The 25,154-nt window shown below is 41.4% G+C and overlaps 1 protein-coding gene across 3 annotated transcripts in view; it reads right to left on the reverse strand.

The window, feature by feature from the left end:
* PTPDC1 (protein tyrosine phosphatase domain containing 1) overlaps positions 1 to 11,760 on the reverse strand; it is a 32,005-nt gene extending 20,245 nt beyond the window's left edge. Inside the window, exons 1-2 of one of the 3 annotated variants that reach the window (XM_083727033.1) lie at positions 11,510 to 11,722; positions 10,747 to 10,851 (exon numbers count right to left, since the gene is read on the reverse strand). Coding sequence is in view for 1 of the 3 variants with exons in the window: in XM_083727030.1 (XP_083583156.1) it covers positions 5,575 to 5,617 (43 nt within the window). In the remaining 2 variants the exon portion in view is untranslated. Of the gene's footprint in view, positions 1 to 5,574; positions 5,674 to 10,746; positions 10,852 to 11,509 lie in introns of those variants that run through there. The other 2 variants (XM_083727032.1, XM_083727030.1) reach the window with 2 other exon arrangements.
* Between the last annotated feature and the right edge of the window lie 13,394 nt (positions 11,761 to 25,154).

Raw genomic sequence — 25,154 nt, forward strand, 5'->3', positions numbered from 1 at the left:
CAGCCAAGAAGCAGATAAACAAGAAGAGTTCTTACCAAATATTTTATTCAATATTCACAGAGAGATGAAGAAAAGCAGTTTCTCTTAGATAATGGCGTTACTCCAAGTAAAGTCACACCCCTCAATCTCTTCTATTCTGCGTCATCCCTGCGTCGGCTGATCTGAGTTTTCTGCCTCTGAGCTTTCTGTTCTACTACTCTCAATGCCTGCCTGGTCCCGGGGGAGGGGGGCAGGAATATTTCTAAAGACACTGAGTCTGTCAGCTGTCTCTCCCCTGGTGCATCCTCTTCCTGCTGTTCCTCTCCCATTATTTCCCAGCTTCTCCCTTCTGCAGTCTCTGAATTATGACCTTCTGCAAAACACTGTTATAAATCTATACTGTCCTCCTGTTCTTGGGAAGGTTCGGGGAGGGGGTGATCCCCACCATTCCTCCTCAGTCCAGCTGCTGACAACTCTATCTTACAAGGGATGCACAACACAGAAGTCTGCTTCCACAAGCATGGAGCACCTGGCTGGATTGGCGCACAAGGAGAGTGCTAGTTAGCAGGCAAAAGGCATCTGAGTCAGAATTTACCCTCCAAAAATGGAACTGGTGAAAAATTACTGAATTTATTTTCAGTTACCTACTGATTATCTCAACAAATTATAAATCCACAATGTATCAATCCGTATCCATCTATCTAACATTTTGGGTAATGATAATAGAGATGTTATATAACAGACAAGAATCATGATGTTCTCAGGGTATGGTATGGCACCTTGCTGAAGCCACACAGGACTGAGTTTAGGCAGTGCCTGGTTGGGAGACTACCTCAAAACCACACACACTTTATCTTGGGTTGCATGATGGAAGAAAGGTCAGAAATAAATGTAAGAAAATAAAACAATAAATAAATCACATTACCTCTTTCTTTTTTTACTCATCCATGGTTGGGTCAAATCTACACACCTCCACTTACTCTCAGTGATTCATATAGACAGTATAAAAAATGCTTACACACAATCTTAGAAATCAAAATAGGTCATATAGGATACTATTTAAAACATAAGAAAGTAATTTCTTTTGCTTTTTTTATTGAAAAATTATTAAAAGGAAATAAAAGGAAAACAATACAATAACTTTCAATACACCCATCTTAGTTTACACATTTAGCTCAATATAAGCCATCCAAATAGGTAGCAAGGATATGAAGGTCTTCCCGCCACTGCGTAATAAATGGTGGGTATTTATCCTCCAAGGCTCTTCTTTATTACTGCAAGAATTCACAAAATCCATTTTTGTTGTCTTACCATTAATACCCATATAATTTAATTAACTCTCCAAATATCTATTTTATACATTTTATTTGTTAGCACTAAGCAGTAGTATCCTTGCTGTTAATATAGCTAGGCAACGAAACAGTGCAGCCTTATCATACAAGTCATATCATGGGATGCAAGTCTTACCGGCTACAGTCCAGCACAGAGTTAAGCCTGCTTAAGCTGACTGATTTCAATGGGCTTAAAGTGTGCTTAACTGTACTGGCCAGTCCATAGTCACAGCTATTTCTTTTTACTTTCAGTTCCAGACTTCTAAAATCAGAAACTGGTTGAATTCTTTGCATCTGTTTTCACTGCAGAAAACGTAGGCCAGATTCTTGTGACTGAACTGAAGCAAACAGTGGTAAGCAGTTCTCACCTTACCAATAAATTAAAAATGAACAAATCCTCAGAGTTCTTAAAGTAACACGTCCCTAAGATCAGCTTCCATACCTGGGGATTGGAAAGTGGCCAATATAGAACCATTTTTTTAAAAAGGGATCCAGGGAAGATCCAGGAAATGACAGGCTGTTCCTGGTAAAATAGCAGAAAGCATTATCAAACAGATAATAACCCAAGCATATAGAAGAACAAGTAACACAGGGAGCTGCCATTTACTGAGTCGGGCAATTGGTCCACTGCTTTATTTCTATTGTAGATTAGGGCCGCTTATTTCTTTAGAGTATGGATGTGTTAAGACACTGGTTCAAAAACACCTGTGATTTTATATTTATGCTGCACCGTTATTTCTTTTGTTTTCTTATATAATAAATGGATGCTTCTCTTTAGCATCCAAAGAAACCTTTGGTGTGGTATGAATGAACTGTTCAAACAGATCTTTTGAACGGCACTCAGTTGTGACTCCTGCAAAAGGTTACAGAGAACCAGACAGAGGGCCTTCTCGGTAGTGGCGCCCGCCCTGTGGAATGCCCTCCCATCAGATGTCAAGGAAATAAGCAGGTATCCTATTTTTAAAAGACATCTGAAGGCAACCCTGTTTAGGGAAGTTTTTAATATTTAATGCTGTATTGTTTTTAACATTCGATTGGGAGCCGCCCAGAGTGGCTGGGGAAACTCAGCCAGATTGGCAGAGTATAAATAATAAATTATTCTTAAATTATTATAAAAGTCCCCATCTCTCAAAGCATGTTTTAGGGTCATGTGTGAAGAACACACAAACTCTACACATGTAACAGCATGTTGTAGATAAAGTGGCATTTCAAATGAAATCATTAATCCCACTGATTGGGACCAAACAGAAGATCCCTGGGTCCATATTGAACTTGCCCCAGCCATGCCAGCATTCTGAGCACTTCCCTTCTTTAAATTATTAGATTCGGTGATAAAGGGAATTGAATCCCTTTAAAAAAACTACAATCTTGACATGGAAAAATCAAAGGAAAATGTTGGCCTCTGGAATGTCGCCATTACGGTAATTCCCTTTCTAGACCATCCTGCCTTTTATCAAGGCAGATAAATTTATCTGCCATTTATCAATAAGATAAATATTGGCATACAAAGAATGAAAAACAGAGGCTTATACTCACTCTATAAAGGCGAAGCAATAGGTAAAGAAAGGTTAAAAGAAAATCTAAATGATCTGCACCCCAACTGGCTCCAGATTCTCCAATATTGTTCATTTGCAGTTGTTTGTTCTCTTATGACATTTGAAACAAGGTGTATTGAATCCCACTGTGATATGAAAGGTGTGGTTTCATTGATTTATGGTGCGCTCATGGAATATTACATTGGAAATGAAAAAGGTTTGCACGTAGTATGAGAGACTGAAATAGGCAAAGAAATCAATGATAATGAGTCGGAAGGCATATGGAGGACTCCACCTTTAAGAACCATTTCATCTCACCTTCAAGAAGCTTCTTTGAAAGTCGTCCTCAAGTGGCATTGGACTCCGGTTCGCTTAGCAAAAATCAACAAATCCTTATCCCCTCTTTGTGGGAGGGGATGTGGGAATAGGAGAACATATTTTCATGCTTGGTGGGAATGTAAATTTGTCCACACATTTTGGACAAAGGTCTTCGGTATCATTTCTAAAATTGCTACACCTCTCTCGCCAAATCTAGCTTTAGCTCTGCTCTCATTAAATCTAGATTCTGATCTCACTATTCAACATAAAGATCTAATTTTCTTTTTCCTGACGGCTGCACATTTGGTGATAGCGTATTTTTGGAAATTCCAGGCTGAGCTACCCCTTGAAGTTTGATTCAAAAATATCTGGAATGTGGCTATTTCAGAGCGATTAACTGGGCTTAGAAGGGTAGCAAGTGGTGTTATAATTCAGAGAATAATGCAATATTTGTTTATTTTGTGCGTGTATACTGTATTGAGTAAAATAAAGGAAGACACAAATGGGAAGAGTGCTATGGGGCTCTTATCGTGCTTGCAGGTTTCCATAGGCATCTGGTCCATCACTGTAGCAACAGGATGCTAGACCAGATGGGCCTTTGGTCTTGCTATGCTTTTGTTAAATATCTCAGGAGAACCACTGCTTGGAAGTGATGAAGTTCCAAGGAATGCAATTTAAAATCCAGCTGCACAGCTTCAGATAGTTGTTTTACTGATATTGCAGCCTGAGCAACTGACTACTTGTCATCTGTTTCACAAATGGTACTGACAGGAAGTGGGAAAGGAACTTATGCATTATGTGATCACATAAAAGAGTTGTTTTCTGACTTCCTGCCAGCGCCATTTTCCGTTTGGTAGCGGAGCACCCAGACGGCTACTACCACTTTCCTAGAGAAAAGTGTGGTCAGCTGCTCCATTCACCAAGCAAGAAGTTGGGTAGACAAGCAGAGCAGGAAAGGGCAGTTACACTGAAACAATGGCAAATGGGGAGAAGCAAAGTCATGGCAGCAGAAGGTGGAAGCCACCATAAGGCATCTCACCAGGGCTGCCTCAAACCACTGCTGCAGGCAATGGGAAGCCAGTGCCAGAGACCATTGGTGCCTTTTCTCGCCCCAGCAACTTATTTTTCTCCTTCTGGCAGAAGTCTCTCAAGTTGCTCTGGAGGGCCCTCCAAAGGAAAGAGTTTTAGGAGGACACAGTACTCTGCTGCCAGAGAGATTTGCTGAAAAGATATTAGCTGCAACTGATGGAAAGAACAGATGGTGATACATCTATAGCAACAGCAGTTTAAATAAGGCAAGTGCCAAAGGTGCACACTTGCAACGCTGCCTGCCAGCTGTTAAAGTGAGCTTAAGAATCATAGCTGGCTCAATACTGGCCAAAAGGTCACTAGGACACACGTAAATGGAACGTGAACTTCCTGAGTCCTTTTCTTGGCTTGCTAATAGTTGTTGTGCCACATCTGTCAGAGAAATCCATTTCTAGAGCAGAAATATTGGTGTACTGAGGTGAGGGTCAGCAAAAGAACCATTGTGCCTAAGCTCTATATACACAGCTATAGCCCCTCAGTCTCACAATTACAAAACTGGAAGTACATAAACTACAATTCTTGAGGCTTATGTACCCAACTTTTTTTTTTTAAAAAAAGGAACATTCCAGCCACAGTACAATCCCTGTCCTAAGATGAAAGACAAGGTACAAGACTAAATATCTAGGTTAATTGTGTAAGATGGTGGCAGAAAAATAATGACTATGTGTAAGACAAGGACCAGAAGAAAAGTTGAAAATTGTCTTTGATTTGCTGAAAAACCATTCACCATCTGTTTTAGTCACAACTGATTTTCACTTAATCAGTAAGCACCATGTTTAGGTAGAGCCAGGGCTGCTTATATGCACCAAATGCAGACAAAAGGAATAAATACATGCAATTTAATTGGTGATACGTGGTGTTCTATGATAGTTCAGTGTTTCAAACTGCCATGTATTAACGGCAAGAACTTGAATGCTAAATGACAGAAATTAATTAGCAGTAAGTAATCCACTGTCAGTATGATTATGGCAGGACGCAACGTAACAATTTTCAAATATTTTACAGTATCTTGAACAGGCTTCCAGCCAGTAATTAACACAGAAAACTGTAACAAAAGAGTGTGGAAAACTGAATACATTAACTGCTTCAAAAACAAACAAAAAAAGCTGACATTTTCCACCTTTTCCAGTTTTACATGGGAATTAGAATAATTATGTTCTACGATTAAATGCATTAAATAGCTTTATCATAAAACTTGTTTTAGAACTGTCCTCTATGCTTACAGTTCTCTTGTATTTGAACATTTCAAATGCCCAGAATTAAAGTTAACCTCTTATTTTACAAGCAGACCATTCACAGTAATTGCAGCTTGCTAGCCTTACCTGTAACCCAGTAAAAAGAATTGGTAATAGTTGATCCTTTCATTACTACCAGTTTTGACCAATCACAAGAACAGCACAGTGTAGAAATACAGAAGGGTTCTGCTGGGTGCTGCAGTTTCTGCTGTTGTTAATTGGATTTGTAAATGGTAATCTGGGAGGAGCCAGTAGCAGCCTACTTTCTCTTCAACCTACATGCGGAACACTAAATGTGCTATGTAGATAATTATCCCAAATACTGCTTTCTTGGGCCTGGCCTATTCTGGATGAACACTTATATTAAAAGTTAATAATGAAAAGGAAAATGAAGTTAACCATTTTGAAATAAGAATGCCTTTCTTATCTAGAAAGCACCCCTTTATTCTTAAGAGGTAAATGAAGTTTTTCACTTTGGAACAGTGATTATAGTTTCACACGCTAATATTTATAAGATAATATTTACCGTATTTTTCGCCCTATAGGACGCACTTTTCCCCCTCCAAAAATGAAGGGGAAATGTGTGTGCGTCCTATGGGGCGAATGCAGGCTTTCGCTGAAGCCTGGAGAGCGAGAGGCGTCGGTGCGCACTGACCCCTCTCGCTCTCCAGGCTTCAGGAAGCTATCCGCAAGCCTTGGGAGCCCGCGGGAGTGCCCACCAGGCTCGCAAGGCTTGCGGGCGGCAGCCTGCAGCACGAAGCATGGGGCGCGCTCCGGAGCGCACCCCGGGCTTCGAGCAGATATCGGGCAGCCCCACAAGCTCGGGGGACAGCGGGGAGGCGGAGCGCCGCCATCCCGCTATTCCCTGACCTGGTTTGGAGGCTGGCGGTGGAGAGAAGCAAGCAAGCTTCTCCCCACCGCCAGCCCCACAAGCTCGGGGGACAGCGGGGAGGCGGAGCGCCGCCATCCCGCTATTCCCCGACCTGGTTTGGAGGCTGGCGTGGGGAGAAGCTTGCTTGCTTCTCCCCACCGCCAGCCCCACAAGCTTGGGGGACAGCGGGGCAAGCTGCTGCCCCACGGAGGCCAGGGAGGCTGTCCCTGAAGGCAGAAGAGGGAGACGGAGTGCTCCATCTCCCTCTTCTAGCTTGGAGATGGCTGTGCAAAGCCTCTGCAGGCTGGTGGGGGGGAATCAAATTTTTTTCCTTGATTTCCCCCCCAAAAAACTAGGTGCGTCCTATGGGCCGGTGCGTCCTATGGGGCGAAAAATACGGTATATTAAAACAGATTATGTTTTTGTACTACCTCTCTAGATTGTTTTGCTTCCTCCTGTGACTTTTTAAACACAGAATTTGGAAGATAAAGCTAAGTTAACTAGGCTGAGCATGGTAAAAGCAACCTTGTATATATCCCTAAAAATGTTACTTGCCTGTTGGGGGCCGGCACAGGAGTGATGGAGAGCTCAGACCCTCATCCAGCAATCTGTTGGGCATAAAAAAGGGTCCTTCCTTTTCCACTAACCCACTCACTCACCTCATGACTACTAGGCAGCTGCTTAAATAACAGGCTGGTATTTTGTTTTGTTTTGTTTTGTTTTGAAAAACTGCAGCTGCCAGCATCTGATAAGGCAAGTTTGTAAGGCATCCCTTTGGTAAATTCATTCATTCATTCTCTTCTATTTCAAAAAACATTTGTATACCACCCTTCATTGAATACATTCCTGGGTGGTATAAGAAATAAAGCAGTAAAATATACACCAAAACGTCACCAGTAATATAAGGCAGCAGATAAAACACAGAGCAGGTATTAGCCAAATTAGCCTCAGAAAACAGAAATGTCTGCATACATAATTTTATTTGCATGCCGCCTTTCCATAGTTCAACCCATGCTCAAGACGTCTTACAAAGTGGAAAAAATAAATAATTACAACATAATAAAGTAGTCATAAATACTAAATAAATATAAAAATACACAACCAAATCAAACAATTTCCACATAAATCATAAGATCTAAAATAAAGATACAACCAACAAAACTCCCTAAACCCCCCAGCCCAAGAGTCTGTTCAATAGCCTCAGGTTTTGTAGCTGGAATCAGTCAGGGCCCTGCTCTCCCAGGCCAGGTGGAAAAAGGCCTGCAAGGCATGGAGCGGGTCTTCCAGGACTCACAGCCAAGATGGTCCAAGTTTTAGACTAAGATGGTCCAAGACGATGCATGTATTAAATATGTTTTTATTTTGTTGTTAATTGTCTTTTTATTAGTGTCTGCTGCCCTGGGCAGTAAAATAAGCTAGTGGTTGGCCTCAAAGCAACTCAGAAAGAGCTTAATGGCACAGTGGGGATTTTAACTTGCGTCTCCCCAGTCCTAGTCTGAACTCCTACTGGCTGAAATTGTGACTCTTCTACACACTACAGAAGTGAACTTTACTGCACTGTTTTATTTGACCTTCCGGCTGCTCCTTTTCTACAGCTGATACAGCACATAGTTGCCACTGTATTCACCCTAGCCTACTCTCTTTGGAATACAGTAACGTATATTCACAGAACTTTAGGAGGAGATATTTTATGCAAGCAAGAAAACTCCTGCCTGAACAGCAAATAAGCCTGGAAAATAGTGTGTCAGCTAAATGCTTATATTTGACCGGCCAGCAAAGACACTGGGATTATAAACAACTGAAATTATTGGGTCATTGCATATATTACACTTATACCTAAACAGGATAGTGATCAAGTATCAGTCTCTCTTTTTTTCTTTCTTTTTCTTTCACTTTTTTCTTTTATTTTTCAGTTCTGTATTTTGTACTTTTGTACTTTATAAATAAAATTTTTAAAAAGAAATCTCTTTGAGATAATTATGCAGTTCAAACATATTAAAATGAGAACAGTCAACTGCATACAGAAATAACTTGCAACTTTTTAAAAAATGGATTAAAAAGAGAGAGCTAACAATGCACTTCAGAACTTTGGTTGCATCCAGCCAATTCTGAAATTTGAAGCATTGCGTCACTTGTTTATATATTCCCTTGCTACCATAAAGGACTTTACAGAAACTGTTGATAAGAGAAAGAAGGGAAAGAAAATTGCTTCAAAAGCAATTGTATGTATCACCTTATATATATTGCTTGTATATATCACCCTGGGATTAATTATCCCACAGGCCTGGGGCCCAATTTTTACTAACTGGGATGAAAGCTTGCTAGAAACAATAAGTTCTTTCTAAGCACCAAGAGTCAAGGGAACAGTGCAGAAGAAAAAAATAATTAGCTCCACATAATCAGCTAGGAAGCTAATCAGTTTTATTGCTGTTATTATGTGAATAACAGTAAAAAAAAAAAAAAATCAAGGCAGAAACCAAAACCAGATAACTATTTTTTTAATTAATTAGTAAAAACAATGTATATGTGAAAACACTGACTTTTTATTTATTTTCTAATAGCTCTGTCAAACAAAACTAGGTTAAGTAAGCACAACATTTAGCCTCAAGAGCTCTAATACCACAAGCACAAACACAAATATCAATGAATGAAAAACATGGTTTTTTTCCAGAGCAAAGGATTCAAGAAGAAGTTATTATGTAATAACACCGCATATGCTTACCCAAGATGTGTACTCCCTGTGTCTTAGGTCATAGCTATTTATTTGAGTAAGCACAATACTTCAGTGCTGCTAAATCCCACCAGTGCAGTCACTAACCCTATTGGGAGGCCATGGTAACTCATCGTTAAAATTGTCAAACAGTGGTACAATTCTATCCAGATTGAGCATTTCTAAATCTAATTTATCTCAACATGAGAACAAAATGTATGCTTATCTCCCACTGAAATCATGGGACTTTTAACATGTCTAATGTTAGTGCGATTGGTTCTGAAGTTAAAAAGCTTCTGCTAGACTACAGGAAAAATTACTGGCAGAATTGGGCAGATACAAGTTGTTTTTAAAAGCACAAGTATAATCAGTGAACATGTAAAGGAAAAGCTTTAACTTAAGCAGAACACACTTCCCATAGCCATTAGTGAGATACAAATAAAATAAGGCTTTTGACACTGCCAGTAAAGCTGTGAGCTGTCAAATACGCAAAAGTAAAAACTGATCATGTTTGAATCAATTCCCTTACCTAAGCCCATTTCCTTCATAAACTGGAAAAAATAGTTAAATTATCAGAGCTGATGAAAAACCACAAACACAAAGGGTTTTCTATAGCTTTAGATGACTTTAAATTGCTAGCGTGTAAGAAATAACTCCCAAGGGCTTCTCAACAGCTACCTGGAGGACCATCTTGTTCCTTGCAAGCCAGTCTAGGCATTGAGATCTTCTAGAGAGGTCCTTCTCTCTGTCCTGCTGACAAATAACTTAAGTGCAGATGAGAACCACTGAAATGAATGAATATTGACTAAGTTCGGTTGATTAATTTATTTAGGGCTACTCTAAGCAGGGCCACTATTAGCTGCCTCTGTATACCAATATATATCATCTGTACATCAATATACCAGTTTCCAGACCCCCTCTTTCTAAAGTCTGTGGAAATACCAAATGAGGGGAAGGGAATAGTTTGCTCACTAGTTTGAAAACATGTACAGACAACACAGATAGGAGCTGTCATTTTAGATGATCCTATCACAGGAAGGTGTGCAAACAATTGCAAACCACTATGTATAAAGGAACACTGTAAGAAAATGAGCCCTGTGATTCGCAAAGGCTACATTGTACACGGCCTCTGAGTAGACTGAAATTAATCAAGTCCATTAATTTCAATAGGTCTATTTTGAGTATGACTTAGTTGGATATCACCCATAACATTTATCTTGGCTTCTCTAGAAATGCATAGGTGTTAAAGTTTAATGAAACAGTAATTATCAGTTATTTTTTTCAAGGCAGTTATAGGTTATCTACTCCAACAAAATTCTTAGAACTGCATGTTTTTATGTGAATAAACTAGTCTACTGCAGAAAGGTAAATTTATATTTGTTACTCTGCCCATTACCAGCACAAGAGCCTCACCCATGAGGGTAGGGAACCCTCATGCTCAAAAAGGTTCCTCACCTGCCTTAGAGTGCACTGCATATTCAGTGCTTGGATATTTTTGCAAATAATACAAAAAGGTACCCCCTCCTATCATTTCATCACATAAAGGATTACACAGCATTTTTATTTGTCCGTAGAAAACATCCCCTAAATACCTAGGTTATCCACACTAAATGGATTTAATACAAGTTTAATGCAAGTTACATCCCTTGCATCTTGACAAAGGCAGGTGACAAAGTACCTTCTGATCAGACAGGAGACAGTATTTTAGGAGTGTTAAGTTGTCTGAAAAGGTTTTTGCTTTCCACAGCTTCTATCTTTCCACTGTCATCTGGTGGCCAATTCTCTGAAACGCCACAAAAAGTCTGAAGCACCCGACTGCCAAAGTGCATGAGTCCAAGCAGCCACCGTGCCTCTTTAGAAGGAGAGGAGAGGAACCCTCATCCTCTTGTCTCCAGATTTCCCGATTTAGTTTGGGTTTGTTTCCCCCCACCCCCCAAGCTTTTTTTGAGCATATCACTGAAGGGGCGAGGGCTCGCCTGTTTGGAGTGAGACGCTGCCTAGGAACTAAAGGTAAACCCTACCTATGTGGGGAAGCAGCCTGGAAGATGAGTGGGTGGGTCATGGAATCACAAGCATCGTAGAGTTTGAAAGGGAAATCCCAGGGTCATCTAGTCCAACCCCCTGCAATGCAGGAATGTCAACCCGAGCATCCATGATAGGTGGCCAGCCAGCGTGTGAGTGACCCACACAGCAGCACCCCTGAAGGCCACCTGAGAAGCGCACAGGGGCAGCGGAGGAAGCCGTCTGTGGGGTGGGAGAAAAGCTTATAGGTGGGGGGGGGGAGGTGCAACTCAGGGCTCCGAAAACCGAGGAAGCGGCACCGGGGGAGCTGCGAGGCTGGCTGGGGAGAGCCTCGCCTCGGGGAGCCGCCCCCTCCGGTTGTGTGGGGGGGGGTAGACGCCGCGGGAGTATATCCTGCGAAGCGGCGGAAGCGAACCCACCTCGTCACGGTCGGCTTCTGAGGCGGCGGCGGCGGGGCGGAGAAACCCCCCATCCGGCGCTCCCGGACCTCCTCTCCGTGCCGGGCCCGGCCGGCATTGGGGAAGGCCCGAGGGATGGGAGGGCCCGTCCCGCCTTCCAGGCGGCGGCTTCTTGAAAAGGCGAGGCGAAGCCAAGAGGAGCGGCCTCCGAACAAAAAAAGCGACGCGGGTGCGCCTGCGCGGCCCGCCAGGCCAGGCCTCGCTTGGGCTTGTTGCCATGGTGACAGGCCGGCGGGAAAAACGAAACCGGGGAGGGAGGGGCGGAGGGAGGCCTTTCCTTCAGCGCCAGATGCTGGCCGCCCGTGCTCTGTTGGCTGTTTGGTTGACCGTCTCCCGCTTCGTCCAGCGCTGCTTTGTAGCTTCAAGGCAAAAAGTAAGAGCGCTCTTAAATTTAAACTGGGCCTCGTTGCCCTTAGAATCAAAGAATTTGGAAGGGACCTCCGAGGGTCATCTAGTCCAACCTCCTGCAATGTAGGAATCTCAACTGAAGCATTAGGACAGGTGGCCACCCAGCCTCTGCTTAAAAACCTCGAAGGGTGGAGAGGGAGTCCATTCCACTGTCAAAACAGCTCTCACCATTATCAACATCATCACCATCATTATAGGCTGGATATCCCACAGCATCGAGGCTCCACGAGGCTTGGCATTCCACTTTCTGCCATCAAAATGCAGTTCTGGTCGCTACCTTCCATGCATTCACATACCCATGGTTCATTTAGTTTCCTTTTCTGTCGGTATTTGTATACAAACTACATATATTGGCACCAGATCCTGTTTCATAACATATTTTGCAGAATCTTGTATAACCTTTTTTAAAAAAAATTAATCAAAAGTATATGTGTTTGTGTGTATATAAACTCAGGTTGTGCTATTAAAAGATTATTTATCATTGTTGTGTGAAAATGTGCTTCCCTCACAACACAAAAATCGAACCCTTTTTTGCAATAATGAAAGTGATGAGAAAATGGACTGGGGAGTGTGGGGTACAAATTTGCTTGATGCAACGTCATATAATTATGTGGCAAATCAGAAAGCTCAATAAGTAACTGATGCTGTTTAATCTCCCTGAAAATTTGTGTATGCAAATCAATTTTCATCCTGGTTCATTTGCCATTTGCAGGAACATTAAACAACATTGTGTGTTTGCAGACTATTGATTTTATGTTTTTACTGCTGTAAACTGCTTAGATATATTTTTATGATATTGCAGTATACAAATATTTCATATAATTCTTATTTGCTTATGGTTGAGTTTAATTGTTTTTTAATGTTTTAAGAATCTGTTTTAACTTCTACTACTGAAAAATTTAATGTGTGGTGTGTTTGGAATTTTTTGCTTAGAGGTTTTAGTACAATAAGTGGGATATAATTTTTATTTACTCTATTTATCAACTCTAATAATAAATCTGATGTTGAAATTCCCTGAGTCAAGAAAAGAGAAAGAAACCCAACAGCCCCAATAAATATGCCAAAGAATTACAAGTTTTTCTCCTTCTGGGAGACTTTATTGTTGTCCTCAGCCCAGTAGCAAGCAGGTCAAAAGGGAAGAGAGAGAATAGGGTCCCATTGTACTATGCCAAGCTTTAAGGTCTTCTAGGGATACAAAATGTCGCTGGAATACTGAATTGCTCCATTGTTCTTCTACAGTGCAAGTCAACACAAGAGATGAAGAAAGAACACTGCTTTCTTTATTCCATCAGTTAAAATTAGGGTTTCCGAGCTGGTACTCTGTCTCTTGGGTCAATTTATGGCCTAAACAGTATCTGCCAATATGTGTAACAAACCCAAATGTATTTTCTTTTCCTTACCGCTTCAGGAATGGAGAATCAGCTGGGGTATTAAATTCATTCCAATCCTTGCCTAACACTTCACTCCAAATTGACCCCTAAGCTGCCTCTTCGTACCGGGTTCCAACTGTGTTTTTGCAGCTATTTATTCTGAACCCCACTTTTCAGACTATTATCATATCCCAAGGGACTCATATCAATTAACAAGGAGAGAGAGAGACAAAGCACTGTCATCAGGCTTACAAAGACACAGAAAGGAAGGGGAAAGGCAAAAGAAGGAGAGCAGTTGAAGGCCAGATCTAAGCAAAAAGAAGTGTTGGTTATTTATAGCCATTGTTGGCATATGTGGTCAGTGGATAGGATCAGAGTGTTCTTTTGCTTCATTTAATGGTGGGCTGTGTGAATTCACATGGGCATGAAATTGAGTGGTTTTCAAAGAGGGTTGGACGAATTTATGGAGGATAAGGCTATCAATGGCTATTAGCAAGGATACCGATACCTGTATTCCACCTCTAATGTCGGAGGCATTTGCGGATGGAGAGGATCTGACTCTGCTTCCTGGTGACCCAGCAACCAGCAACCAGTGGGAGCTGGCCAGTCCATTGGGCAATCAGGAAACAGAATTTAAGTTCACAGTCAGATAGGGGCTGCCTGAGAGAGCACAGGCAGAGATTGTGAGTTAGACAGGGATCTGGGATTAGAGATAGGAACATTCTGTCTGGGTGGGCAGAAGGCTTGTCTGGCTATCTGAGCAGACTCAAATAAGGATTATTTGTCAGTGGGGACAGCAAATTGGCTCTTTGTTAAAGATAGGAATTGTCTGTGGGCAAAGTTCTAACTACCTGGTGAAGTTTAGGGCTCTAGAAGGTGCTGGGAATGTGTTGCAGGTAATGCAAGGCAGTAGTCATCTTAGAAATAATCTGTCCAGTGACAGGTTTAAAGCATGAAGTTAAGCAATATCCTAAATATCTCTGTAAAGAGTGTTTTTTTTTTTTTAAAAAAAAATAGAAACAAAGTGTTAAAAAAACTTCTCACTAAACGATAATCTCTTTGAGCATAAACGAAATTCTTGTTTTGTTCTAAAAGCACCTCATCTTTACTCTGGGTGACGATTAAGCAGTCACAGGTTCCCCTCCACCCAACTAATACTTTGCTGCTGGATAAACATAAAGGCTACCGCAAAGAGTTAATTGAGAAGCTCTGCTGTGGGAATGGAGGGTGAAATTTATCTAATAATACACCTAAAAAAGCAATTATCAGGGCTGCCCACTTGAATAAAATATTGTGGGCGCCCAGGTGAGCCCTGCCCCACATGATCAATCACATGACACACACCATTTGAATGGAATTGCCCATCTACTTTATCAAACCTTTATTAGGCATTATGGAAATAAAACCTTAAAAGAGAAAATAACATATAAAAGCCTTGAAATATATATAAAAAGGCAGCAGTTTGCTAAATGCATATATATATATACATATAGAGTCAGTGGTTTTCCTTGTTATCCTGCTCCTTGGAGGACTGCTACCAAAAACTCGGCTACCCCCGCCGTTACCCTTTGGTCAACGTCGGATAGGTAGAAACCCACACATTCACCTTGCTGCGGTTCCAGACCACCCAAAAGAGGGGACAGCACGCGTTGACGGAGCGTACTGTACAATGGGCAATGAAGGAGAATATGCTCTACAGTGTCCGGGACATTCATAGAGCATCTGCAGAGTCTCTTGTTTCTAGGAATGTTTTGATATCTTCCCCTGACAAATGCTGAGGGAAAAACATTCAAACGGGCCAGCATAAAAGCCCTACGTTGGGCTGGGATTATTAGTTTAGTGACGTAATTGGCTCTGCTATCTAAGATATTTAATTCATAGAATATGGGGGAGCAAATTTTGTTTACAGCTGCCATAATATTTTGTCTCTCGACATCCTTTAGTCTAGTTAGGATATTATGGGAGATATATTGCTCACTAGAATTGTACAGGGGCTCCAGCTCGATGCCTAAAGATTCAATCTTTTTTTCGAGGTGCTGGTACCATCTTGATTTATAGGAGTCTTTGAGCAAATCAGCGAGCAGACTTGATGGAGGGCAGCGAAAGTGGCAGCGTAACCAATACTTTATTGAGGTGGACCATGCCCAATATTCCATTGTGTGTATGCCTATTTCTGCACACATTGTTTCATATTTGATCATAGCTGGGAGTCCAAGAATACGTCTCAGAAAGCTAGAGTGAATCTTTTTTAAATCATTGTTATATGCTTGGACCCATAGCGGGATTCCATAGAATATCTGGGATTGCACTTTTGTTTGAAATATCTGATTTGCCGCAGGAATAAATTGATTACCTTTCTGATAATGAAAACGGGCAACTGCTGATGAGATGCACTTTGCCTGTTTTATGGCATTTGTGCGATGGGTTGCCCACCCTAAATTGCTCTGGAATAAGATTCCCAGATACCTATAGATTTTCACTTGTTGGATTTCTTGCCCTCTTATTTTCCATTTCTCTAATTTCCAACCATTCGAGAAGACCAAAATTTTTGTCTTCTCATAGTTTATAGAGAGTTTGTTACATTCGCAATAGAGGATCAGTGAAGATATAAGACGTTTCAGACCCAAGCTCGTTAAGGATAGTAGGACAGCATCGTCTGCGTATAGTAAGAGAGGAACTGGTTTCTGATTAAGTTTAGGGGCATGTGATTCTATTTTTTGAAGGTAATCTGGCAAGTCTGATAAAAATAAATTAAATAGAAAGGGGGCAAGAATACACCCTTGTTTTACCCCTTTCGAGATTGGGATGTCTGATGAAAGGTGACCTTTGATGTTAAGTTTGACTTGACAGGTATTGGAAGAGTGTAGATTTTGCATTAGAATCAATAGGCGCTGATCAATTTTTAATTCTGCGAGTTTCCTCCACAACTTTGGGCGGTCAATTGAGTCGAATGCACCACGAAAATCTACAAAAGCAGCGTATATCTTAGATTGCCTTTGGGATCTGTATTTTTCAACCAGATGCATAAGTATAAGACAGTGGTCTAGTGTGGAGCAACCTTTGGAGAAACCTATTTGTTCTTTCCCTGGTAAATTTAGATTTTTCATCCAGGTAAGGAGTTTAGATAAGAGGTGCTTAGCGTAGATTTTCCCTATCACTGATAGAAGGCTTATCGGTCTATAATTCCTTGGTTCTTTTGGGTCGCCATTTTTAAAGATTGGAATAATTATTGATCTTAGCCATATCTCAGGTATGATCCCATATTTATCTATAAGCGTAAACAGTTGGGCTAAGGGTTCTGCCCACCAATCGATATAGGTCTTAAATAATTCTATTGGTAGACCGTCTGGCCCAGGAGATTTCCCCGATTTGAAATTTTTAACTATCTCTCTAATTTCCTCTTCCTCTACCCTTGGCCACTCCTGGAGTTTAATAATTTTATTTTTGGTGGTTTCATTTCCTTTAAGTTCACTGTGTAGATTGTTAAATACAGATGTAAAGTATTGGAACCATTTGGATTCTGCAATTGGTGGTAGAGTTAGTTGGTTTTCGGCTTTCAATCCTCCATACACTAGGTTCCAGAACGCTTTGTTGTTTTTGCTCTGAATTGAGTCAAATAATTGTAGCCATTTTTGGGTTGCGTATTTCTGTTTCTTTTCGGCCAGAATGTAATGATATTTTCTTTTTTCATCAAGATAAGAGGGCTCTAGTTTAGTACGATTATTTTTAAATGTTTGGCGCAGTTTTCTTTTTAGCTGGAAACATTCATCATCAAACCAAGGGCTAGCGGTATGAATTGCCCATCAAGTTTGTGGGGGCCTGGCCCCCTAAAATAGTTTATTGTGGGAGCCAAAGCCCCCATGGCCCCTAGGGGGTGGTTCCTATGGCAACCATGTTACCCAGCACCCTACTTAAGTGAGGGTGTCCACTATGCCTCTGAATACCAGTTGCTGGGAAACACAACTGGGGAAGTGCTGCTCATTTTCTTATGTTATCTGAAGCCCAAAAGAGACAGTCAGACAGACAGAGATGCATCAGAAGGAACAATTTGGAGCTCAGAAGCAGAGGGGGAATCTTTTCCCCTCCCAGCCACTTCTACAATCCAAATGACTCCCCCCAGGTGCTTTTCACTCCCTAGATTTCCAAAGATGTGTTGCCCAAGGGGGCTACAGAGCTGAAGGCAGCACATTGTTTCCTCACTTTTGTGTTTAACACTTGGTGAATCTCATGACAAGGAGTGGGAAGTTTCTCTGGCAACTATGCCCAGGTATCCCATGAAATTCTACCTAGTTCTGTGAAGTTTGTGCTGGGTCTACAAATGTAGCAAGATGAGGCTGGCAAGATTTGAGGAGATTAAATGGGATGGGCCACTTAAGATTGCAGGCATCACTTTTTAAGACGCTCCTATAAGTAAAGCATGTATGTAGGAAACAGGGTGACTGGTGACACTTATGCTAAACATTCCTTTCGGATTTCTTCTGGCACGTTTTTGTTTTGACTAACTTGGGGGAAACACTGAAAAGCAAGTGGTTACAGCGACAATTACCACCTCAAAATGTGAATACCTCGTTCCTATTCATTACAGGCCTGCTTCAGAAAGGTGTTATAATTGGACACTGGTATGCATCTCTGTTTTTGAAATAAACACTTCAGCTCCAAACCTGTGAATGTTCTAATTGAATGTATAAAACTGAGTGAAGGAATGCAGTATTTGGCTTCAATCCAACAAGCAGGTGCTGAGCTCTACATATATGATGGTGCTTTTGAGTCTTCCTTCCATGAGCTGCTCTTATGCCATTTGACCAGCCAAACCCTCCTCCCCAAATTAACTTGGAGTAGCTTGAAACATCCTTACCCAAAATATAAGGAATTGTTTTGTGGTGCAGGGAAAGGTAACAGGTCTCAAGGTGTATAAGCCTTGGCACTCCTAAAAGGGCTCTTTGGGTCTTATTTTACTTGCCTCTGATGTGGGATCTCTGAAATCTTGATGAGTTTCTTGAATAAGTATCATCATATTAGCTCAGCCACCATGGCATAACTGTGGCAAGTAATTAACATGAAGATGATTTTCAGGTATGTCTGTTAAGTGATGCTTATTATAGATCAGGGGTTCAAACATAAGGTTTTTTAGGGATTTTGCCTTTCTCCCCCCAAAAAACACACTGTTTGGCGCTAAATCAGAGCAAATAGCAATGCATGGAAAAGCCTGTTTGTTCTGATTCAACACGAAACCAAGAGTTTTCTTGGGTGAAAGCAGTGGGACAAGTGTGGAGGAGCCCTTCAAGGGAAGTAAATATACCCAGTCACTATGTACCTGTATTTCAACTGCAGAACAATATATCCTTAATACTGGAAGGGTTAAGATGCAACTCAGCTTGCACAGAAGGCTGATGTATCTGCATGGGGGAAAGTAGATAAAGGAACCTCCAATTTATCTAGACTGTCATTTCTGAGCTAACCAATGCTGGCCTCATATCAGACGCTAGACTCAGCTATGCAGCTGCAAATAAAATGGTTTAAATGTGTTGTAAAGTTCTATATACAAATGTGACACTAGATGGCGATGGTGAGCTATGCCAAATTCAATGTATTTTTCAAAACTTTCTAAAAAAGCATTTTCACAGCGTTTTTTATATGTGTGTAGATTCCACCTTATATCCTTAGGGTTACTGATCTCACTTCCTACATCTTCATCCTCATATTGGGAGAGGAGAGTAAGCATGGCTCATTGCATTTCCACCTTAGTTAGATGGGTCTTTCCTATCAAGCATGTATTTCCTACAATAAATGTAGCTTTCTTATTTTCCCAAAGCACACACCAGAGTCTTGGTGTGACTATATCCAGGGTAAATTGTGCTCCTCCAGCAGGGGATTCAGTATTTAGTTAAGTTCCTGCCAACATTTTAATTCCAAATGTCAACACACAATTCATTCTGGCTCTGTTACGAGCATTATTTACACCCTTTTCTGGCTGTTTCTTCTTTTCATTCTGTTTATCACTAGTGATAGTTATGTATCTCTGCTCTTTACCTATGTGAATAGAGCCTTTCCAGAGACAACATTGCTTCTCACTGGAGGCCTCTCGCTTACCCTGTTTACATAGATGCATCACACATTATACAATAACTGTCTTGTTTGTGACAGAACTGAGAACAGAACAAAAGAAGGCTAGTCAGCTGTTACAGCAAGGCACAGCCTATGATAGGCAGCAACACTGGCTGATTATTATCTGCCATTCCTACAGAAACTATAATAAATATTTTTGTAATATTGTAGGACTCTACCACAAAGTACCACACTCTTCTTATTTAAAATAATCATATACTCTGCCTGTGAATGAATAATCCCCAACACTCCCCCTTCCTTTGTTTGGTCACATCAGATTCATTTTTACCTTTTCAGCAGTTGCTGATTTATTTATTTTTAAAGCTGAATGCAAAGAAACAAACTGGTACTATATTACCATTTATGAACTGCAATCCAAAGGTTTGGGAGGCAATCCGCAAATCTACCATGTTTTCAATAAATCTGCTTATGAGTGAACATTATGTAAACTCACAGCACGTAATATTTTAACCCTCTGAGGCCAAATCAAGCATTGTTGCAAGTTAAAAATAAATGCTTTCATGAGAACCAAACCATCTGTAGCGTCACAATGTTTTAATAATATCATGCTCTCTTCTTTATCATTATGGGAGTGTACACAGGGTATTTGGTTACAGATAGGTAGCCGTGTTGGTCTGCCATAGTCAAAACAAAAAAAAATTCTTTCCAGTAGCACCTTAAAGACCAACTAAGTTAGTTCTTGGTATGAGGTTTCGTGTGCATGCACACTTCTTCAGATACACTGAAGTTAACTTCTGTTTCAGTGTATCTGAAGAAGTGTGCATGCACACGAAAGCTCATACCAAGAGCTAACTTAGTTGGTCTTTAAGGTGCTACTGGAAAGGGTATTTGGTGTGTGCCAAGGTGCACCCTAATGTTTAAAAATCAAAAACAGGAATGTGGAGACAGGAAAGAGTACAGAGTACCTGACTTTCTCAGCTGCGATGACCCACAGGGAATCAGCAATGGGGAAGAGACAAAGGCGATAGTTAAACAAGTTACCCAATCAGAACCCAGGGAGGTAGAGTCAGAGGGACTATAAAACCAGCTCTGGGAGGGGTGAAGGGAGAGTTCGTTGGGAGTTGGGTGGTTGCTTGGAGTGGGAGTGAATTGGGATAGAGTCTGTGGGTAGGTTGAGTTAGTGTAGCGAAATAAGCTGAGTCAGGAATAGTTAAGGGCTAGGAAGACAACTAAATATCTGAGAGGTGGTTTAGTGAGTGAGAGCAGGTAGCGGAAGTTATAGGTCTGGATAGGCACCGATACCGTTTATGAAACCACATGCTTGTTAAACTGCAATAAATAAACAGAAGTTTATGTTCCAATTTAAACCTGACTGGACTCAGTATTGTACCAGGTAGGGCCTGGGTGGCAGAGAGAAATCAAGTGGTGGCACAGGGATCAAAAGATGGTGAAACGTCCGGGGACCCTGTGTGATCGCCACAGAGAGAAATTGAAGAAAGAGATGCAAGCAGAAGAAAAAGGATGGAGCTTTTGCCTGCACCTGTCTCTGCAAGCACCAGTCCTGCCAATCACCCCCCTGCCACTTCCAGAGACAGGTGCAGGCAAAAGCTGTAGATCCATTCTGGGCATTTTCTCCTGCCTGCATTGCCCAGTCCCATGACTCTTGATGTTTCCTATTTTCTTCTCACAACAGAAACTTTCCTTCCTCTCATATGGGCCAGCTATTGTGCCTTCTGTCCAGCTATGGAGACATTAGGTTGGTTCCCATAGGCAAGCTGAGCATTTATTTTCTCTTGGGTACAGCAGCACATAAAGAAGTATCAGCATGAGCTGGGCTGCACAAAGGTATAGGCACTGCCACCATTTGTACGGCTGCAATGACAGCTTTCTCCATACATCTGAGCTGTATTTTTTAAAAAGAAAGAAAGAACAGAAGCTAGCTCAGCCTTGTGATGCAACCCCTTAGATCTCCTTAAACTAGGCAATAACTTCATATGCACGAAACCTGGATGTAGAGCCTAAATCATGTCAAAATGGTGTTACATTAGGTGTGTGGTTGCCACCCAAACCAGCATGTGTTCAGTAACCCTTCTCTCCCACCACACAGGGCTGGTCCTACCATTAGGCAGAATGAGGTAGCCACCTCAAGCAGCTGATTTTGAGTCTCATAAAAGGGCAGGAGAATGAATTTAACATTGTTGCATTTTAACTCCCATGGAGACCCTGATGGAATTTTCTGTCTCAGGAGCAAAAATAACTTGGCTTGCTGCTCTATCTCAGGAGGTAAAGTATGGACGGTGGAGGGATCCTCCGCAGCCGGCTGTGGTGGCGCGATGGCGGTGGCTCTTGCTGCCGCTCCTGGGTCAGCGGGGTAAGCCCCCTGCAGGGTGCCTTCTTGTCACCCCTCTAGCAATGGCACCCAGGGCAGATTGCCCCTCGCCTCTCTTCTTCCACCACTGCCTATATGTTTTGGAGGCAGAGAGGTGAATCAAATGTTTGAGTGGCACCATGTTTAATTCAAGTTCAGTTTCTTTGGTTTTCAGGCCATGAACATCAAAAACAGTGTAGGGTTAACAAGACAACCACAGCAAACAAGAAACATGATGTACATACATGAACACATGAGAATAAATGAGAGTAGCACAAAATTATAAAAAAAATAAAAAATAGTTAAAGTTACAGACAATTTTAACTCACAGCTCATCTTCTCTTTAATATTTATGGCCTATTTCTGATGGCTGCGACTTCCGGTCGGCGCCAGCGTTTAATGGCGGTCCTAGCCTCGAGCTCCGAGGCAGGACGGCTCCGTAAGTTCGGGTCTTACCCGCTACGGCAAGCGGGGGACCCCTAAAATCACAGGCGCTGAGGCCTGTGAACAAGGAGATTCGGTGGGCACCTTTGCGCCCCCCGGTACTGTGAAAGAGCCTTTTTAAAGGCTCCGGAGCGGCATCGGGAGTGAGCGCGGTGCTGAGGATCGCTACCCAGCTTACGGAGTGAAGCCGCGTCGCCATTGACGGAGAGCGCCGATTCCTTCCTGAAATTAACAATTGGCAACAACACCCGTGAGTAAGAATCGGGAACTTTAAAGGAATGGGATTTTGAATTGATGAAGATTTGACCGAAAACGGGGAAGGCAAAAATTAAGGAAGTCAGCCCCCCCGAAACTGCATGATTATTGGAGCAATGAAAGACTGAGCTGCATTTGAAAGAAAAATTTTTTTAAACTTAGCGTAACCTGTCACTGAAAAGGCTCCCCCCCTCTACAGAGCAGGAGAAGGGGGGGGGGAATGAACTAAATCTAACCTGCTAAAAGGAAAAAGTTAATGAAAGGGAAACCCTCCATCGCCGACACCTCTGGCCAGACTGCCGGAGCAGCGAGCGCCTAGACAACGAACTGTCAAATGAACTGTCAAAACTCAGGTTATAAAGTAAGATCTATTGGAAACATAATAACGGGACTTTAGTGGAGGAAAATTTTAACATCTTAAGTGGCTACTAAGTAAGGTTATTGGATGGACTATTGTTTTTGGGACTTTGATACTTTCTATTCTCTTTTGCTACCTATGCATGGATACAATCTCTCCCTCTAGAGGATTACAGTTGCATTACGGTAGATTCAGTGGGATTTTCCACTTGTAACTTTCCTGTGTGAATGACCTTGAGTTATGAGCACTCCACTGGATGAAATTTCAACAAGAAGCAAAACAAAGCAGGCGCAAATGCAAACGCAAAAAAGAGGCTCTATATCAGGAGCAGCAGCTGTGCAGGAGAAAGTAACAACAGCATCAATGGATTCAATGACACAGGCCCTGCTCAGAATAAACCAATCTTTAGAAGTACTTACTAAACAGTCTGCAGACCTTACCAAGCAGTCTACGGAGAACTCTAAAAAATTGACTGAACTGACTACAAAATTAGACCTGAACACAACGACAATTTCATCTCACACTGACTCTATAAATCGTTTAATTCAAGAAAATACGGAAACAAGGAAAATAGCTGAGAGCGCCAGGAGCACCGCCGAGGAAACCAAGGGAAAATTTGTGCCCATTGCAAAGAAAGTTTATGAACATGATGCAGCTCTGGCATCTATGGAATTAGAGAGGAAAAGTAAGAATTTGAAATTGAGACTGGTACCAGAGGAGGAAGAGGACAACCTTGTGGAATTTCTCACAGATAAATTTCAAGATTTTTGGAATGATGAGCTACAAGAAGAAGAGGATGAATTTGTAATAACTACAGCCTTCAGGATTGGGAGAAAGCAAGGCAAGAAACCTAGAGACTGCTTAATCTCTCTGAGATCAAAGGAAGAAAGAGACAAAATACTGAACCTGCATTTCCAGAAGGCCTTGGTCATTAAAAATTCCCAAATACAGATCTTCAAGGACATCCCTAAGTACTTTTTGGAAGTGAGAACTCAATTTAAAACTCTAGTAGACTTACTTAAACAGAACAAAATACCATTCAGGTGGGAGTTTCCACAGGGGCTGTCCTTTAACTTCAAAGGGAAGAAAATTAAAATAAAAACTAACCAGGACAAAGACCAATTTCTGGAAAGAAACTTTGAGGACCTTCAAAAGGGAACGGCGAGTGAGAGGGAAATTCCAGACATTGCAAACTTATCTTTTGGACTGAATCCAGCACCGACTGATGAGGAGCAAGAACTTGGTGCAGTTGGTGGTAAAGTAAATTAGTAATAAAAATGTCTCTGCAACTCCTGAGCTGGAATTGTAATGGTTTAAACCACCCCCGAAAAAGGGCCCAAGTGTTTCATATATTAAAGAAAGAGCAATTAGACATAATATGTTTACAAGAAACCCACATTGCCAGGATACACAGGAAACTTTTGACAAATAAGAGACTAGGACTGGAATTTATTTCTTCAGACAAGGTTAAGAAAAGAGGGGTGGTGATTTATGTTAAAGAAAAATTGGAACCGAAAATGGTCTTTAAGGATGACCAAGGAAGATACCTGGCAGTAGAAATTCAAACTCAAGGAGAAAAAATTTTGATTGTAGGAGTTTACGCACCCAACGAGGGGAAGGCCGAATTTTTCAAGAAGTTGCATGAGACTTTGATGGATTTTTTGGACTTAAAAATTATAATGATTGGCGATATGAACGGCGTGGTCTCCACAAATATGGATAAGGCCCAAAGACAAGTAATATCTAAAGATGGGAGACTACCAAAGACTTTCTTTGAACTGACTGACACCATGGACTTGATTGATATTTGGAGAACAAGGAACCCTCTGGAAAGGGAGGGGACCTTCTTCTCTGAAGCAAAAATGACATGGACTAGAATCGACCAAATATGGATTACCAGTAACCTGGCACCAAGAGTTAAAAAAACAGAAATCTGCCCAAAAACCTGCTCTGATCATAATGCAGTAAAGATGGAAATGAAACTAACAACAGCTGGAACCTTCAGATGGAGAATGAATGACACCCTATTTAAAGATGACGCAATATACAAAAAGGCCCAAAAGACACTGAAAGACTACTTCGAGATTAATCTGGGAACAGATGTTGAAAAAAGAATAATTTGGGACGCAAGTAAAGCCGTGATGCGCGGCTTCCTAATTCAGCAGAACTCTATAAAGAGGAAAAAACAAAATGAGAAGAAGGAAAAAAATTGGAATCTAATGAAAGAAGGTGAGAAGAAACTTAGATCTAAACCTAAGTCCCAGGAGATTCTAAGAGAAATAAAGTTGTATCAGACACAATATATGGAACTGATGAACCAAGAAATAGAATGGAAAA

The sequence above is a fragment of the Podarcis gaigeae genome, assembly GCF_964106915.1.
Source record: "Podarcis gaigeae genome assembly, chromosome: 2".
Taxonomy (NCBI): Eukaryota; Metazoa; Chordata; class Lepidosauria; order Squamata; family Lacertidae; genus Podarcis; species Podarcis gaigeae.